At 45.7% G+C, this 19,633-nt stretch overlaps 2 protein-coding genes and 1 pseudogene across 2 annotated transcripts in view; 2 read left to right on the top strand and 1 right to left on the bottom strand.

The window, feature by feature from the left end:
- LOC141106830 (uncharacterized) overlaps positions 1 to 18,732 on the top strand; it is a 125,065-nt gene extending 106,333 nt beyond the window's left edge. The window contains exon 8 of the mRNA XM_073597759.1: positions 16,948 to 18,732. Coding sequence (XP_073453860.1) covers positions 16,948 to 18,426 — 1,479 coding nt within the window. The 3' untranslated portion in view covers positions 18,427 to 18,732. The remainder of the gene's footprint in view (positions 1 to 16,947) is intronic.
- Positions 445 to 1,837, top strand: LOC141104891 (uncharacterized). The gene has a single exon (XM_073594680.1). The coding sequence runs from the start codon at positions 452 to 454 to the stop codon at positions 1,370 to 1,372; it is 921 nt and encodes a 306-aa protein (XP_073450781.1). The 5' UTR covers positions 445 to 451; the 3' UTR covers positions 1,373 to 1,837.
- LOC141106958 (U2 spliceosomal RNA) lies at positions 4,938 to 5,044 on the bottom strand (annotated as a pseudogene).
- Positions 18,733 to 19,633: the final 901 nt, after the last annotated feature.

The following is a 19,633-nucleotide window of genomic DNA, read 5'->3' on the forward strand; positions in this document are numbered from 1 at the left end:
GAGATGAGGGTCGGGAACATAAAGTGATTGAACACTCTGACATGTGGAGATGATGTGTGGACTCTACAAGATAATATTTTCACATCACATCATAAATATTTCTATGTTACAGATGATATTTTCTGCCATTCTGTTGGTTTAGGGTGAAGATCTGATAGATATAAAAGTTGAGGTTAAATCAGAAGAAGAAGAGAGGTATGTGAGGGATGATCAGCAGTCTATGGAGGAGGATGGAATAACGGGGACATTTATAGAGGAGGACACTCCTACAGAGATCAGCACAGGTGGGTCATTAACACTAAATACATTCCTCCACCCATACTGATCACTGATTGGTCCAGAGTAGGGCGGGGACTGGGTGATATCAGCCTGTAATACCCTGAGCTGTGTTCCCTGTCCTGTATTCCTAGCGGATAATCTTTGTATTTCTATTTTAGTAGATGGACGGGAGATGAGGAAAACCTCAGAGGATTGTCTCACTTTGTCTCCAGACTGTAAAGTAGAAGATGAGGACATCACACAGTATAGTCCAGGAGAAAACCCGATTACCTCAAATGTCCATCCGGCACCACACAGTGTAGATGGACCATCGTATTCCTCTTATCCTGAGGAACCTCAGACTGTGAGGGACGGTGCCGGACCATCGTATTCCTCTTATCCTGAGGAACCTCAGACTGTGAGGGACGGTGCCGGACCATCGTATTCCTCTTATCCTGAGGAACCTCAGACTGTGAGGGACGGTGCCGGACCATCGTATTCCTCTTATCCTGAGGAACCTCAGACTGTGAGGGACGGTGCCGGACCATCGTATTCCTCTTATCCTGAGGAACCTCAGACTGTGAGGGACGGTGCCATCCTTCCAACAGATAAGAGGTTTTCCTGTGCTGAGTGCGGGAAGTGTTTCAGTTGTAATTACGATCTTAATGTGCATAAAAGATCTCACACAGGTGAGAAGCCGTATTCCTGTCCTGAGTGCGGGAAATGTTTTACAGTGAGTTTCAATCTTAAAAAACATCAGGAATCGCACAAAAGGCAGAAGTCGTATTCCTGTTCTGATTGCGGGAAATGCTTTGTAGACAAATCACAACTTGTCATGCATCAGAGCTCTCACACAGGTGTGAAGCCGTATTCCTGTTCAGAGTGCGGGAAATGTTTTTCTGACAAGTATGTTCTGTACACACATCAGAGAGTTCACACTGGGGAAAAGCCGTTTTTCTGTAGTGAGTGCGGGAAACGTTTTGCAGACAGGTCCAGTCATTACAGGCACATGAAATTGCACACGGGGGAGAAGCCATATTCCTGTTCCGAGTGTGGGAAATGTTTTTCAAACAAGTCCAATCGTAACAGACATCAGACATCTTGTTCTAAGTGAGAGAAATGTCAGGAGACATTTATATAAAGATGGGAAGTATGGAGCAGATAAATGAATATACCTCCCAGCAATGTTATTATCAGGCTGCAGCTAGGGGGAGCTCTAATGTGTGACCGCAGCAGAGTGATCCCATCTAGCTCACGTTAAGGTTTTGCTTGTTTTGCACACATGGTAAAATGCAGATTTTGGGCCTGAAGATCAGATAAAACCCCCAAACATATATTATCTGAAAGCAGAGGCCCTGGAGAATAAAATGGTGGTGCTTGTTAAGGTGTTCCTCGTACATAAATTTCCCCTTCATATCCGGGTTTATTTTCCACCCATTTTCTATGGTGTGATCTTTTCTACAATACTTTGTTATAATAATGTAACGCGTTGTGTATTGTATTGTATGACTCCGCCTCCACATTCCAGACAAGTCATGTTCCTGACCAGATTTCTACCTTTTACTGTTTCCGGATCTTATGACTGCAAGTCTTATAAAAGTAAAATTTATAATAAAAATTTATTGAACGAAAAAAATTGATGACTTTAGTATCCAGATATTGCTCATAGGAGACGCTTTAAAATCCTGTACAGGTCATCAGTTTGGAGGTCATGGTGAATATCGGATGTGGGATTGTCCTCACTCCGGTGTGCCATCAACATTTTCATTTGTAGGTTCCTGCGACATGTGAGTTTTTGTTTGTATGTAAGTGGGGGCTCAAACATTTTGGGGGGAGGGGATTTAAGTGTTTGGGCATAAGTTTAACTTTTTTCCATTTTTTTTTTAACATAACTCTAATGCTTCCACATAAGAAAGTGGCTAAAGGGACTGTCTGTCTGTTAGATGTTCATGGGTCTTCTTCCCCTCTTCATGGTATCATCTCGCATACCAATTCCAGGCCTGCAGGTGGCATAACGTTGCCTGGGAACCATAGTGGGGGATGGTGACCAATGGGAGAAGGACCCCCTTATATCAGTGGTCAGTGTGGTGGTCTCTTACATTGGTGACCAATGGGAGAAGGACCCCCTTATATCAGTGGTCAGTGTAGTGGTCCCTTACATTGGTGACCAATGGGAGAAGGACCTTTCTTATATCAGTGTAGTGGCCCCTTACATTGGTGACCAATGGGAGAAGGACCCCCTTATATCAGTGGTCAGTGTAGTGGTCCCTTACACTGGTGACCAATGGGAGAAGGACGCTCTTATACGTATTAGTGGTCAGTGGGAAGACTGCCCCTCTTACACATCATTGATGGCAACTAAGAGACAGAAATTGTTCATTGCTCAGGGAACCCCTAGAACCCTTTGGAGGAACCCTGGCTGAGAAAGGCTGGACTAGGCAGTAATATATTTCTATCCCCCTTGTTGGGAGTGGAGATGACACATCTATAAGGATATACAGTACATACACACACAGCACAAGGCCGTGTTCACACTACAAGACGTTTCTCTGGACTGCAGTTCCTCTGAGCTCCACAAGGTGGTGATCTTCTACCATAGAGAAATGAAGTCTCTATGGAAGACAGGAAGTGATGTCAGCTACAGACAGGAAGTTCTGGGTAAGAGGTGAGTCGGGAGGAAGTAGAGAGGAGACATTGGTAGAAGTGGCAGCAGAGGAGGTAATAAGATCTTATTTTATATTTACACCCAGTAATCCCCCCGTCATGTTTCGTCCTCTTCCTCCATAGTCAATGTGACGTCTTTTATCTCCAGCAGATGATGATACACACATATATATACACTCACCAGCCACTTTATTAGGTCCCCCTTGCTAGTACCGTGTTGGACCCCCTTTTGCCTTCATTCTTGATGGCATAGATACAACAAGGTGTTGGAAACATTCCTCAGAGATTTTGCTCCATAGTGACATGATGGCTCACACAGTTGCTTCAGATTTGTAGGCTGCACATCCATGATGCCAATCTCCTGTTCCACTACATCCCAAAGGTGCTCTATTGGATGAGATGTGGTGAGTGTGGAGGACTTTGGAGTACAGGGAGCTCATTGTCCAGTGGTGAGATGATTGGAGCTTTGTGACATGGTGCATTATCCTGCTGGAAGGAGCCATCAGAAGATGGGGACACTGTAGTCAAAAAAGGGATGGACATGGTCAGCAACAATACTCAGATAGGCCGTGGGGTTTAAACTATGATCAATTGGTACGAAGGGGCCCAAAGTGTATATAAGTGCATAAACCTCAGAACAAAGGATCATTAAAAAAAAAGAATTTAATTGCCTGTAAAATACTCCTAATTATTGTGCCACCAGTCTCATAGGTACACAAAAACCACAGAACAAAGGATCATTCAAAATATACATATCATTATTTGTTAAATACTCCTAATTATTGTGCCACATGTCTCACAGACACACATAAACCTCAGAACAAAGGATCAAAAAAAAAATGTAATTACTTGTAAAATACTCCTAATTATTGTGCCACGTGTCTCACAGACACACATAAACCTCAGAACAAAGGATCATTTAAAAAAATTATTTAGTTACTTGTAGCCCCCTCCTCTTTTTTATTCTTTATTTTTGAAAAGCCCATGGCGTGTGAAACACACCCAAAAACTCCACCCGGTGCCAAAAAAAGTGCCCACACATAAAGAGGTGACACAAAACGTGCAACGGGTGTTACACTGTCCTCCCCAAGAAGGACCTTACCCTGATCCCCCTGGGCGTTAGGCTCCAGATGGGGACTGAGGTACTTTACTTGGGTCCATCTGGCCGAAACCAGATGGACCCCCTTTCTCTGGAAGGTCTGCCGAAATAGACCCACCCAAGTACTCGGTGGACTCCCCCAAAGGGAGACCCCATGAGAGGGTGAACCAAGCCGAAAGGCCTATGTCCACCCCCATCCCAAGACTTTCAGAGTAGGCCCGAGGACCCACACCCTGCTCATCACACAGTGACAAAACGTGTAACAATCAACAAAAGAATACAAAAAAGTGACAAACAAAGGTAATAAATAAAAAGGAAGTGGGAGAAGTGAAAAGTGGCCATTGTGTAATACAATGGCCGGCCCTTCGGCCAGGAATAAAAATTTCCCCTGGTCTTAACCAAAAGGCTTGGCCCTAGAGGCAGGTGTGAAAAACGTGTGTTGGTGAAGTGACCATGGTGCCATAAATCAAAGTGACCCTCACTCACAGTGATTATACGGCACCCCTGAAGTGCCACTTCAGGGGCACATTCCCCACAGGTTTTTCATCCCAACCCTGACCAACAGCCCAGGCCAGAGCAGCCCCCACCCCAGCCAGGAAGGCCTGAAGTTCTGGCAGCTTGGGGAGAGGCCTGGATGAAGACTCAACCCTCGCTCCCATCACTCCTACCTAATTACATTCAGGAGATACTAACCACTCCCCCCCTTAAAGGAGGAGCCGGTGTTCTCTGCGGAAAAACTGACCGGAGCTAGAACTACCCCAATCTAGGCCAGAAGGCCAGGACCCTCTGGCCAGACCCAATGCAGCACCCATTCTCACCAGGAGCACCCTTCCAGGCGGCTTCAGATGCAACCATCGGTCGGCACCCAGCTCGACATAGTCCCTGCTGAAACCGCCCTTCCAGGCACAATTACGTCATTGGATTTGCCTAGCCCTCCCCCTATGGGAGTAGCACAGCGCCTCCTCTGGAGACTGATAAGAACAGATACTACACTTGATCTTACCCAAAAGGCCGAGAAGCGACTTGTAGCCCCCTCCTCTAGTCAGGTTGCAAGGTTAAATTTTGTTTTTGGCTTCTCTGAAGTCAGTGGAGCAGTGATCTGTTGCTTTTGTCTGGTCGGGGCTTCCTCAGCTCGGTGTTTGATTTCTCCCTTCTGCTTCTGAAAGAAGCTTCTTGAATATAGGGCAGGGAGAGGGAGATGACCAGTATGAATATTTATCATGACCCAGCCAATCCGTGGAAGGAGGCTGGGGAGATGATAAATGTTTGGGAGGCCCGTCCAGAGTGTTTGTTCCAGTTTTCCTGGGGCTGCTGCCCTTGGGAGATAGCTGGTGAGACAAGTAATTGCAATCTAGGCCTCAACAAGAGCTGAGCTGAGGGCCTGGAGAAGATTGCTAGAGGAATATTTGCTGGAGGGCATTGTCCTGAAGTCCTGGTCTGCAGAAGGATCTTTTGTTTCCCTTACCTATGGATGCTGGGTGGCAGACAGCTCCTGGGACATTAAGATTAAAGCCCTTGCTGTGGACTCTTTGGTTAAGCAAGTGCTAGAAGGGAACTAAGTGTCAGAGGATGCTATACGGACTGGGACTGCTAGAAATACTCACCATCCTCCTATTGACTGCAACTCTCCTTTGGAGTATCCTGAACCCCTCTCCTGTTTCGAGTTCTTCAGCAATAAATACAAAAAGGTATTCCCTAGGCCACATATGTCGAACACAAAGCCTGTGGGCCGAATCCGGGCCTTCCAGGCCTTGTCATGTGGCCCTCGCACCCAGTTTTGCAGCCAAAATGTGGCAGAACTCCATTCCGCCACCTCTGTCTCTCACCCTCCGCTTCCGCTCCAGCTCCTCACTTGTAAACATAGAAGCCTTCTGTGTTTACAAGGGACAGCTTAGCTCTCAGCGGCTCCTGTATGTAACAGATCCCTGCACACTCTCATGGCGGGGCATGGTACAGATCTCCAGAGAGAGAAAACGATCTGAAGTAGGAAGCAGAACCACCTACACAGGGAGGTACTAGAGGCAGGCCAGGTAGGAGAGAGTAGAGATGCGAGAAAGCCTAAACCCTGCATCCGTATGTATCGCACCCCTGAACTCTGCACTCTGTATGTAATGCACCCCTGAACTCTGCACTCTGTATGTAATGCACCCCTGAACTCTGCACTCTGTATGTAATGCACTCCTGAACTCTGCACTCTGTATGTAATGCACCCCTGAACTCTGCACTCTGTATGTAATGCACCCCTGAACTCTGCACTCTGTATGGATCGCACCCCTGAACTCTGTACTCTGTATGTAATGCACCCCTGAACGCTGCACTCTGTATGGATCGCACCCCTGAACTCTGCACTCTGTATGTAATGCACCTCTGAATGCTGCACTCTGTATGTAAAGCACTCTTGAACTATGCACTCCTGAACTCTGCTCTCTGTATGTAGCGTACCCCTAAACCCTTCATTCTCTATGTATCCCACCCCTGAACTCTGTATGTAATGTACTCCTGAACTCTGCGCTCTGTATGTAACACACTTCTTAATTCTGCACTCTGTACGTAGCATAATCCTGAACTCTGCACTCTGTACACAGCGCACGCCTGAACTCTGCACTCTGTACATAATGAATTCTGTAAATAATGCACCCCTGAACTCTGCACTCTGTACATAACGCACTCCTGAACCCGGCACTCTGTACATAGTGCACCCCTAAACCCTGCACTCTGTAGGTATCGCACCCCTAAACCCTGCACTCTGTATCGCACCCCTGAACTCTGCACTCTGTACACAGCGCACTCCTGAACTCTGCACTCTGTACATAATGAATTCCTGAACTTTGCTCTATGTGTATAGCAAAATCCTGAACCCTGCACTCTGCAACCCTTCATTCTCTACACAGTCCTTTCTCCTTTTTTATGATATATACATATATTTCTCGTTTTCCCAAGTTCTTATCATGATTGTTTGCCCTTATAAGCTCCTATGATCTACCATTCATACCTATATGTATAATATATACTGTATATGTGTACTAATGATTGGTATATTCTACCTATGTACCCCCCCAGATCATACAATATCCTTACAGGAAACCCCTGAAGAAGGAATTGCACATTTTATCCGAAACATGTTGGGTTCTCAAGTCCCACGTATATGCATGTTTTATGGTCTATGTATATGGTCTAGATATTTTGTATGAACTGTTCACTGTTTTAAATATTCTTTTGTATATTTCTAATATATATATATATTTTTTTTTATTACTCCTGGGTACCTGTATTACCAATCGTACTATCCCTCCCAAAAAACTCCCCCTCTTCCCTCGTCACTTCTTAGATATTTACTTCTACCTCCCCCCTCACCCATACAATCCCAAGGTCTATTTTGTTTATCTCTCCAAAAATTATTGTCGGGATGTGGTGAAGGGGGTATCTACTTACCTGTATACCTCATGTTTGGCAGTGTATCAACTTTTCTAAAAATTAACCCTTCATTCTCTACACAGAGCACCCCAGAACGCTGCACTCTGTGCATAGCGTACTCCTAAACTCTGCACTCTGTATGTAGTGTACATCTAAACCCTTCATTTTCTATGTATCGCACCCCTGAACTCTGTATATAATGCACTCCTGAACTCTACACTCTATGTAACACACTTCTTAATTCTGCACTCTGTACGTAGCATAATCCTGAACTCTGCACTCTGTACACAGCGCACTCCTGAACTCTGCACTCTGTACATAATGAATTCCTGAATTCTGTAAATAATGCACCCCTGAACTCTGCACTCTGTACTTAACGCACTCCTGAACCCGGCACTCTGTACATAGTGCACCCCTAAACCCTGCACTCTGTAGTTATCGCACCCCTAAACCCTGCACTCTGTATCGTACCCCTGAACTCTGCACTCTGTACACAACGCACTCCTGAACTCTGCTCTATGTGTATAGCAAAATCCTGAACTCTGCACTCTGTATGTAGTGTATCCCTAAACCCTTCATTTTCTATGTATCGCACCCCTGAACTCTGTATGTAATGCATTCCTGAACTCTGCACTCTGTATGTAACACACTTCTTAACTCTGCACTCTGTACATAGCATAATCCTGAACTCTGCACTCTGTACATAGCCCACTCCTGAACTCCGCACCCTGTACATAATGAATTCCTGAACTCTGTACATAGTGCACCCCTAAACCGTGCACTCTGTAGGTATCGCACCCCTAAACCCTGCACTCTGTATGTATCGCACCCCTGAACTCTGCACTCTCTATGTATCGCACCCCAGAACTCTGCATTCTGTACGTAACGCACTCCAGAATTCTGCACTCTGTACGTAACGCACTCCTGAACTCTGCTCCCTGTATGTAGCAAAATCCTGAACTCTGCAACCCTTTGTTCTCTACACAGTGCACCCCACTCTGTGCATAGCGTACTCCTGAACTCTGCACTCTGTATGTAGTGTACCTCTAAACTCTTCATTCTTTATGTATCGCACCCCTGAACTCTGTATGTACTGCACTCCTGAACTCTGCGCTCTGTATGTAACACACTTCTTAATTCTGCACTCTGTACGTAGCATAATCCTGAACTCTGTACTCTGTATGTACTGCACCCCTGAACTCTGCACTCTGTACATAATGAACTGCTGAATTCTGTACATAATGCACCCCTGAATTCTGCACTCTGTACATTACACTCCTGAACCCTGCACTCTCTATGTAGGGCACCCCTGAACTCTGCACCTAACACAATCCTGAACTCTGCACTCTGTATGTAACATAATCCTGAACTCTCAAGGTAACGCACTCCTGAACTCTGCACTCTGTACATAATGAATTCCTGAATTCTGTGCATAATGCACTCTGTACAACACACTCCTGAACTCTGCACTCTGTATGTACCACACCCCTGAACTCCGCAGTTCTGTACATAATGCACTCCTGAACTCTGTATGTAGCGCACCCCTGAACTCTGCACTCTTTTGCTGCCAGAGACTTTTTTTGCAAAAAAAAACATTTTAGGCCTGAAGAATACATAAAACCCCCAAAACATTCTATATTTTATGAAAGCAGACACCCTAGAACAGTGGTGGTGAACCTTTTTGAGCCCAAGTGAGAGAAAGAGAGGGATGAGAGGTTGGTGTGAGAGAAAGAGGGGGGGGTGAGAGAGAGAGGGGGACGAGAGAGAGAGGCTGTGTGTGAGAGAGAGAGGGGGATGAGAAAGAGGGGCGGTGTGTGTAAAAGAGAGAGACACAGAGAGAGGGGGGGCTGATAGAGAGTTAGGGGGCAGAGAAAGAGAGACAGGGGGGCTGAGAGGAGAGTGAGGGGGGAGATGGCCCCCATCCCAGTCTTTGTCTGCAGGTAGTCTGCCCAGTACCTTCCATGCCAGTCGTCATCCTTGGTCTGGGGGGCTCTGTACTCTGTTCCTTTCAGTGGCTCCCTCGCAACCTGTGCCTCCCACCTGTTCTTGTCTTCCGGGCCCCCCCAGTCAGCCTGTTCTCCGGGCCTCACTGTTGAAGAGGAGGTTATGCTGAGTCCAGAATCCGGAAGGCGACGGGGATGCTGCGCCCGTTGCTTGCCTCTTCAGGGGTCAAGGAGGTGGTGAAGCTCTTCTCTCCCACCCGGGCTCTCAGGTCTGTTCATCTTCCCCGCGGAGGCTGCGGGGCCGCCCACTCACTCGTGCTCACAGATTCCTTCCTTTGCTGCCGCGCTCTCACCGCCATGAACCTAGACTCTCTGCGTACTCACAGAGATGGCACTGCATGCCATGGGTTCGCCAGAAACTTGTGAGTAAGGCTCCGTTCACACTAATACGGAGGGTTTTAGTTTGTGGGCAGCAGTCCGCTGTGGCTTGCAGCAGGGAGCAGTCTGGTTGCTTATGTTATTGCATCACACGGCTCCTTTTTTTCTTAACTTTATGTGAAGTGCACAAAGTGACACTTGAGTCATGTCATAGCACAGCAGTCTGAAGTGAAGTGCTAGCTGGACATGAAACCCCATCTATAAGGATCTACACTAGATAGACACGGGCGGCACAGTGGTGTAGTGGTAGCACTCTCGCCTAGCAGTAAGAAGGGTCACTGATTCTAATCCCAACCACGACACTACCTGCCTGGAGTTTGCATGTTCTCCCTGTGCCTGCGTGGGTTTCCTCTGGGTACTCCGGTTTCCTTCCATACTCCAAAGACATGCTGGTAGGTTAATTGGATCCTGTCTAAATTGTCCCTAGTATGTATGAATGTGAGTTAGGGACCTTAGATTGTAAGCTCCTTGAGGGTAGGGACTGATGTGAATGTACAATGTATATGTAAAGCGCTGCGTAAATTGACGGTGCTATACAAGTACCTGAAATAAATAAATAAATAAATAAATAAATAAATAAAATAAAATAGACACACACCGCACAAGGCTGTGTTCACACTATGAGACGTTTCTCGGGGCTGCAGTTCCTTTGAGCTCCACAAGGTGGTGATCTCACTTTTACCCAGACAGGAAGTCTCTATGGAAGACAGGAAGTGATGTCAGGTATAAATAGGAAGTTCTGGGTGAGAGGTGAATCGGGAGGAAATAGAGAGGAGACATTGTTGGAAGTGGCATCCGAGGAGGTAATAAGATCTTATTTTCTATTTACACCCAGTAACCCCCCGTCATGTCCGTCCTCTTCCTCCATAGTCACTGTGATGTCTTTTATCTCCAGCAGATGATGATACACACATATATAGTGTGGAAACCTAGATTAACCCCTTCAGGGCCAGAACATTTCCTTCCATGTTGATGGGCCTCCCACATCCTGTCCCTCAAAATGGATGTGGGGAACTTATCAGTATTGTAGTCCCATTTATAATATGGGGGCCGCTGATATTCTCCCTCAGGTGAATGAGTACGGGATACATAGTACCCCTTGTCACTCATTAAAAAAATGTTAAAAATAAACAATTTCTTCCTTTGTAAATCCAACGTTAATAGCGTTGTCCAGAAATGTAAATCCAAGTCAATTACACCAGACCACGATCAACCAAGACAATGACCATCCTGACTATACATGGCCTACAAAGGACAATTATTACACTACACAGGCAGCCAATGGGCAATCATTACACTATGCAACCAACACAATGATGGGGTGCCGGGGTCAGGAGTATGGAGCATAGAGCCCCTTACATTGCTGGTCAGGAGGAAGAAAACGTTCCCCCAGTCTTCCATGAAGAATATGTTCCATCATTGGTGTCAGAGGGGGGAAATACTGAGGGTTCTGAGGGACGTAGAGGAGCAGAGGAACCTCTAGGAGGTACTGAGGCTGAAGGACTTTAGGGCCCCTGCGGGGATAGTACAGCTAAAAGACTTTGGGCCCTTGATAGGATTGAAGAACTGTAGGGCTTTGAGGAAAGAGGAGGCTGTAAGAGTCAGAGGGACTCTAGTGGAGGGGTTATGGTTCTATGATGGTCCTCCCTCCCCATTAGCATGTCTTTTTTTTTAAGACCTTACCGTACTGGCACTTGCCAGTGAAGGAAGTGATGGTGGCCTTCACCTTCTCATTGTATTACTGCTCAAGTGATATGTTTTAGGATACCAAGTGGAATGAAGGAGGACAGTCCTTCATCCCTTGGTGGTCAGTCGTATTTTCAGGAGATGTGTTTGTGCAGTATTAACTATTGGGTGGCCAGGGTATCAGTACAATGCATATAGGGGTGCAGTCCAATACCTTCCCGTTATACAGGCTCTGGCAGTGCCCAGTGCTGGAATTCAGAGCCCCAAAGAACCCACCACTACCCTGTACAATGTATTGGATAGTACAGTATACTTGGTAACCAAGAGAACAAACCCCTCCCCCTGCTGTCGTCTTCCTACCCACACTGGGCTTCCATTGGAGGGAAGATTACAGACTCCTCCCCCACAGCTCTCTACTCCACCAGCAGCATCCTCTTGCTAGCCAATGCAGTCCCTTCTCTTACTGAAGAGAGTGACATCACTCCTGTCAGTCAACAGGCTGTCTGAGATTGAAGCCTTGCAGCCGCAGTTCTGGCAATTATCCTGATCAGCCGGCAACTCCGACCAAAAGTCAGCAAGTTCCCCTTGCTGGACATCATGATGACCCTCTATTGACCTCACAGTAATTATTCCTTGTCTGCAGATTTTTGATCTGGCAGGCTCCTATTCCCCCGTCACATCCACATCCTATATTGTGTGACCAATACCCTCCAAATAATTCTTACTTTCATTTCCCAAAGTTATCCGTCTACAAGGAGACCTGTATAGATCAAATGACGGCACCAATGAGGATGGAGGAGGACCGGAGTCACATGACTGAGAAGATACTAAACCTCACCCTGGAGATCATCTACCTGCTGACCGGAGAGGTGAGGAGGATTCTGGGAGGTCACATGACATCACTCTTATCTCTATTAATAAAACACAGACCTGACCGGAGAGGTGAGGAGGATTCTGGGAGGTCACATGACATCACTCTTATCTCTATTAATAAAACACAGACCTGACCGGAGAGGTGAGGAGGATTCTGGGAGGTCACATGACATCACTCTTATCTCTATTAATAAAACACAGACCTGACCGGAGAGGTGAGGAGGATTCTGGGAGGTCACATGACATCACTCTTATCTCTAATAATAAAACACAGACCTGACCGGAGAGGTGAGGAGGATTCTGGGAGGTCACATGACATCACTCTTATCTCTATTAATAAAACACAGACCTGTCTGGAGAGGTGAGGAGGATTCTGGGAGGTCACATGACATCACTCTTATCTCTAATAATAAAACACAGACCTGACCGGAGAGGTGAGGAGGATTCTGGGAGGTCACATGACATCACTCTTATCTCTATTAATAAAACACAGACCTGTCTGGAGAGGTGAGGAGGATTCTGGGAGGTCACATGACATCACTCTTATCTCTATTAATAAAACACAGACCTGACCGGAGAGGTGAGGAGGATTCTGGGAGGTCACATGACATCACTCTTATCTCTAATAATAAAACACAGACCTGACCGGAGAGGTGAGGAGGATTCTGGGAGGTCACATGACATCACTCTTATCTCTATTAATAAAACACAGACCTGTCTGGAGAGGTGAGGAGGATTCTGGGAGGTCACATGACATCACTCTTATCTCTATTAATAAAACACAGACCTGACCGGAGAGGTGAGGAGGATTCTGGGAGGTCACATGACATCACTCTTATCTCTATTAATAAAACACAGACCTGACCGGAGAGGTGAGGAGGATTCTGGGAGATCACATGACATCACTCTTATCTCTATTAATAAAACACAGACCTGACCGGAGAGGTGAGGAGGATTCTGGGATTCTAACATGATATTCCTATTGGTTCCTCAATACAGAGATTTCCTCTTGTGAAGTCAGGTGATCATATGACCATCACAGTGCCTCCATGTGACTCCCTAAAACCTGAGAGACACAACATGCAGAAGATTCTAGAAGTCACCAAGAAGATGATGGAGCTGCTGACAGGAGAGGTGAGGAGGATTCTGGGAATTCTGGGACATTATCCAGTAACAGACAAGGGATGTGTCTGGATGGTGACTGTATCATTGTGTGTGTCAGGTTCCTATAAGGTGTCAGGATGTCACTGTCTATTTCTCCATGGAGGAGTGGGAGTATTTAGAAGGACACAAGGATCTCTACAAGGACGTCATGATGGACAATCAGCCGCCCCTCACATCACCGGGTAAGAGGAGACTTTATTGTAAAGGAGAGAGCAGTACGGAGGGTCCACCTAGATCCCCCATCATCTGATAAACACAGAAACTGTGACGGACCACCTAGCACCCCGACTGGGTGTCTCCTGCCCTCTAAGCCCTTCCAGCAGACTGGTAGCTAATACCAGCCCTTTACCTCAAGCATCGTACGCAGAAAAAGATGTTGGGATAAAACAAAAGCAATAACTTTATTGAACAGAAATTCAGGTTTTTATACACTTCAAAAACAGGCAGTCCCCTCAAGTACAATAAAAACAAATATTGCACATTGGGGTAAATGTGCCACAATGGTTAGATAACGAGGTAAAGTTGACACAAGACTAATTACATGCTGTAGGAATCTCCAGGAGGATTAGCAAACAGACAAAAACAATAGCTCAATTAACAACGGGAATACACTTCACACCTAGACAGGATAGGCAAATGCAGGTACATGTTATAACAGTAAACACATAACAGCTTAATAAACAGATTACACATAACGGCAGGAGATACCAACATCACGTTGTTTTGAGCCAAATCTTCTGCTTTGAGTCTAGGTGGGAGCTGAAGCAGTCAATGCTGGTGTGGGCTGTCTATACCCCAACAAAGCAGAGGCCCCAAATCTGTATCCGGGTCCTCCAAATCTCAGACTTTGTGTGATTCGGGGAGACATGGACTTAAATTCAAAGTAAAACTATTCCAGAGGTCCCCCAGGCACACACATCCAAAAGAATAGAGCCCCCTCAAACGCCAGGGCCCATAGTCAGTAGGCAAGAGGCTATACTGCAGTCCCCTCCAAAAGCCCTTGTCCTGGTTGGGTCTGTCACAGAAACACTGTATTCAGTCAGTGTGTGTGTTTCCTACAGATGGATCCAGTAATGGGAACCCACCAGAGAGATGTCCCCGTCCTCTGTATTCCCGGAATTCCACACGGGATCGTCACACCAGCCCTCATCATTACAAGGTTGGTGGAACGGAGTATCAACAATATGGACTTGTGGAGATGATGTGTGGATTTTTTTTTTTTTTACTTATGTGATGTCACAATATTAAAGCTTATATCTTACAGATGATATTGTTGATCATTCTCTTGGTTTAGAGTGAAGATCTGATAGATATAAAAGTTGAGGTTAAAGAAGAAGAAGAAGAGAGGTATGTCAGCAATGATCAGCAGTCTATGGAGGAGGATGGAGTAATAAGGATAATTATAGAGGAGGACACGGCTACAAAGATCGGCACAGGTGGGTCATTGACGGAATATTATAATGCTGACGCCAATGAGCCATCTCCACTCAAACGTTTGAAGCATACACTAGATGAGAGTCACACTGAGTAGTAAAAGCAACCTATAGTTTTATTCCATGAAAGAAAAGAGAGATGGTTGCATCATACATACATAATGTCTCTACCCAACAAACTGCACTCCCCACACGTGTTTCACCCAGAACGGGCTTGCTCGCAGGGATAGACCAGGGATTGCAGGGATTCACCCATTCTGGGTGAAGCACATTTGGGAAGTGCGGTTTCTCATATGCTTTTCGTGGAATAAAGCAATAAGTTGATTTTACTGCCTGATGTGGACCGAGTCCTGGTTTTACTCAACCTTTAGGGGGGAAAGAGTCAGGGAGGCCGGTCCTGGCCTGGAACATTCCAATAAGTACGCCCTGTTGAGTGACATTGGTGGAACCAGTCAGGGACCAGCACTGCTTAAGCTGAGGGACTCTCCTAGCTGCCAGGGGAATAAGTCCTCCAGTGAGGGCGGGGGTAAAGCCAAAGGAAAGGAAAGACAGATTCTGGTGGTAGGGGACTCAATTCTTATGCCCCGTACACACGGCCGGACTTTGTTCGAACATTCCGACAACAAAATCCTAGGATTTTTTCCGACGGATGTTGGCTCAAACTTGTCTTGCATACACACAGTCACACAAAGTTGTCGGAAAATCCGATCATTCTGAACGTGGTGACGTAAAACACATACGTCGGGACTATAAACGGGGCAGTGGCCAATAGCTTTCATCTCTTTATTTATTCTGAGCATGCGTGGCACTTTGTCCATCGGATTTGTGTACACACGATCGGAATTTCCGACAACGGATTTTGTTGTCGGAAAATTTTATATCCTGCTCTCAAACTTTGTGTGTCGGAAAATCCGATGGAAAATGTCCGATGGAGTCTACACACGGTCGTAATTTCCGACAACACGCTCCGATCGGACATTTTGCATCGGAAAATCCGACCGTGTGTACAGGGGATTAGAAGGACAGAGAGGGCAATCTGACACAAAGACCTGAAGTGTCGAACTGTATGTTGTCTATCGGGCTCAGCACATCACGGATCTGGTGGACAGATTACTGGGAGGGGCTGGGGAAGGAAACATAAGGGGAATGCAAAGAGACTGAATTTCAAAAGAGCCAACTTCCCTAAACTACGAACCATGTTAGAAGGCATAAATTGGGATAAAATCTTAGGAACAAAGAACACGGAGGAGAGATGGGTTTGCTTTAAGAGCATAATAAATAAGGGCATTAGCCAATGCATCCCAATGGGAAATAAATTTAAAAGAGCAAACAAAAGTCCTGGGTGGCTTAACTCCAATGTAAAAATGCAAATTAAAGCAAAGGAGAAGGCCTTCAAAAAATCCAAGGCTGAGGGATCATCATAAGCATTCCAACTTTACAAAGAATGCAACAAGATATGTAAGGGTGCAATGAGGGCGGCTAAGATAGAACACGAAAGGCACATAGCGGAGGAGAGCAAAAAAAAATCCCAAGAATTTCTTTAAGTAAATAAATAGTAAGAAAGGGAGGTCAGATCATATTGGTCCCATAAAGAATGATGAAGGGACATCTGGTTACAAAGGATGGACATCTGGTTCAAAATACCGTACTGGTGACCCCACAATAGGGTAAAACCTTTCCGTGATAGGAAATTTAATAAGACATGTGGCCATTCACTAAAATTAGAAGAAAAGAGGTTTAACCTTAAACTACGTAGAGGGTTCTTTACTGGAAGAGCGGCAAGGATGTGGAATTCCCTTCTACAGGCGGTGGTCTCAGCGGGGGGCATTGATAGCTTCAAGAAACAATTAGATAATCACCTGAATGACCGCAACATACAGGGATATGTAATGTAATACTGACATATAATCACACACATAGGTTGGACTTGTGTCTTTTTTCAACCTCACCTACTATGTAACCTTAAACAGAAAGTGATAATGAGGGAGGAGTCAATAACCCAATGACGGTGGTCTTCAGGATCAACCTGGTCTTCATCTTGGTTGGTTTCATGTCTAGTAATAATCTTTGTATTTCTATTTTAGTAGATGGACGGGAGATGAGGAAAACCTCAGAGGATTGTCTCACTTTGTCTCCAGACTGTAAAGTAGAAGATGAGGACATCACACAGTATAGTCCAGGAGAAAACCCAACTACCTCAAATGTCCATCCGGCACCACACAGTGTAGATGGACCATCGTATTCCTCTTATCCTGAGGAACCTCAGACTGTGCGGGACGGTGCCGGACCATCGTATTCCTCTTATCCTGAGGAACCTCAGACTGTGAGGGACGGTGCCGGACCATCGTATTCCTCTTATCCTGAGGAACCTCAGACTGTGAGGGACGGTGCCGGACCATCGTATTCCTCTTATCCTGAGGAACCTCAGACTGTGAGGGACGGTGCCGGACCATCGTATTCCTCTTATCCTGAGGAACCTGTGAGGGTCAGCGCCATCCTTCCAACAGATACGAGGTTTCCCTGCCTTGAGTGCGGAAAGTCTTTCCGTTTTAAATCTGGTCTTTATGTGCATAAAAAATCTCATACAGGTGAGAAGCCACATTCCTGCCCTGAGTGCGGGAAACGTTTTCTACATAAAGCGGATCTCACTAAACATCGAAGGTCTCACACTGGGGAGAAGCCGTATTCCTGCCTTGAGTGCGGGAGATGTTTTGCAGAGTCATCCCATCTTTACAGACATCAGAGGTCTCACACAGGGGAAAAGCCATTTGCCTGCCTTGAGTGCGGGAAATGTTTTGTACGTAATGCAAAACTGGTCGCACATCAAATGTCTCACATGGGAGTGAAGCCGCATCCCTGTCCTGAGTGCGGGAAATCTTTCTCGGATAAGTCCAAACTTTGCAGACACCAGAAATCGCACACGGGTGAGAAACCATATTCCTGTCCCGATTGCGGAAAATGTTTTTTGGAGAAGTCCAATCTGTGTACACATCAGAGATTACACACGGGTGAGAAGCCGCATTCCTGTCCTGAGTGCGGGAAATGTTTTTTTCATAAACATGCCCTGGAAAAACATCAGAGGTCTCACACAGGTGAGAAGCCATATGTTTGTCCCGACTGCGGGAAAAGTTTTTCAGAGAAGTTCCTTTTTTGCAATCATCAGAGATTGCACACGGGCGAAAATTCGCATTCCTGTCCCGAGTGCGGGAAATGTTTTGTTCATAAATCTGCACTGGACATACATCAGAGATCCCACACGGGGGAAAAGCCATATGCCTGTCCTGAGTGCGGGAAATGTTTCTCAGACAAGTCCTATCTTTACAGACATCAGAGGTCTCACACGGGGGAGAAGCCGTATTCCTGTAATGAGTGCGGGAAAAGTTTTTCAGAGAGGTCCAATCTTTACAGACATCAGAGACTGCACATGGGGATACAAACCATAATCCTGCCCTGAGTGCGGGAAATGTTTTTCACAGAAGTCATGTCTTACTCCAGAGAACACACACGACTCTCGAAAGTGTTTTCGATTTTCGAGTGTGGGAAATGTCTTCTATAGGAATCGTAATCTGCCGTACATCAGAGATCTCCCGCTGGGAAGAAGACCACCTTGATATTCGCCTCCGAAAATATGGGGCTGATCTTCATCATGTAAGAAACAGTTCATAAGTAGATTCGATTTCTACAAGGACATCAATGTGGTGTTGTACCGTGTTGGCCATTGATAACAGTAGAAAAATAAAAATGGAGTCATTACCTCTCATTGGCTGAGTACATTTTGTGGTGTAAATGTACTTTCTGCTTTCTCTTGCAAACATTAGAAGTGTCCTATCTATTTATCTACACATGGTGGGCTGGTGATATCTTGGATTAGACAACCTGTGGTGACACCATTCCCTTATATCAGTCCTGTGATAAGGTCCTTCAGCACAGAAGATAAGAAGGCCAATGTGTGCAGCATCGGTTGAAGGTCCTTCCGTTTTTGCATCCGTCTCCTGCTGAACTGTCCAAGGCGGCCACCTCTTCTACCTACCCCTTAGTTCAGCCCTGGTTCATGTCATAGTGAGCTAAGAGACTTTAGTAACCAACAAAAATTGTGTAAGTCTTGACCTGGCAATCCATATTCTCGGAGTCTCCTCTGAGGTCCAGCATCAACCAAGCTCCTTGACAATGATTCATTCCACCACTTGGTGAATTAAACACAATAGCATAAAGAGTGCCCATAAGATATGACAACCAATGGCTTGAGTTGGTAAGGTTCAGTCCTGTGATAAGGTTCTTCAGCACAGAAGATAAGAAGGCCAATATGTGCACAAGATATGTCAACCAATGGCTTGAGTTGGTAAGGCACACAAATTGTGTAAATCTTGTACTCCCAACCCCTATTCTCGAAGGTCCAGCATAAACCAAGCTCCTTGACAATGATTTATTCCACCCCTTGGTAAATTAAACCCAATAGCGTAAAGAGTGCCCATAAGATTTGTCAGCCAATGGCTTGAGTTGGTAAAGCACACAAATTGTGTAAATCTTGTACTCGCAATCCCTATTCTCTGAGTCTCCTCTGAGGTCCAGCATCAACCAAGCTCCTTGATAATGATTCATTCCACCCCTTGGTGAATTAAACACAATAGCATAAAGAGTGCCCATAAGATATGTCAGCCAAT

Source organism: Aquarana catesbeiana, linkage group LG08 (assembly GCF_042186555.1).
Source record: "Aquarana catesbeiana isolate 2022-GZ linkage group LG08, ASM4218655v1, whole genome shotgun sequence".
Classification (NCBI taxonomy): Eukaryota; Metazoa; Chordata; class Amphibia; order Anura; family Ranidae; genus Aquarana; species Aquarana catesbeiana.

Bases quoted from the DNA above. Each gene is read 5' to 3' on its own strand.
- LOC141104891 (XM_073594680.1), top strand. From the start codon at position 452: ATGAGGAAAACCTCAGAGGATTGTCTCACTTTGTCTCCAGACTGTAAA.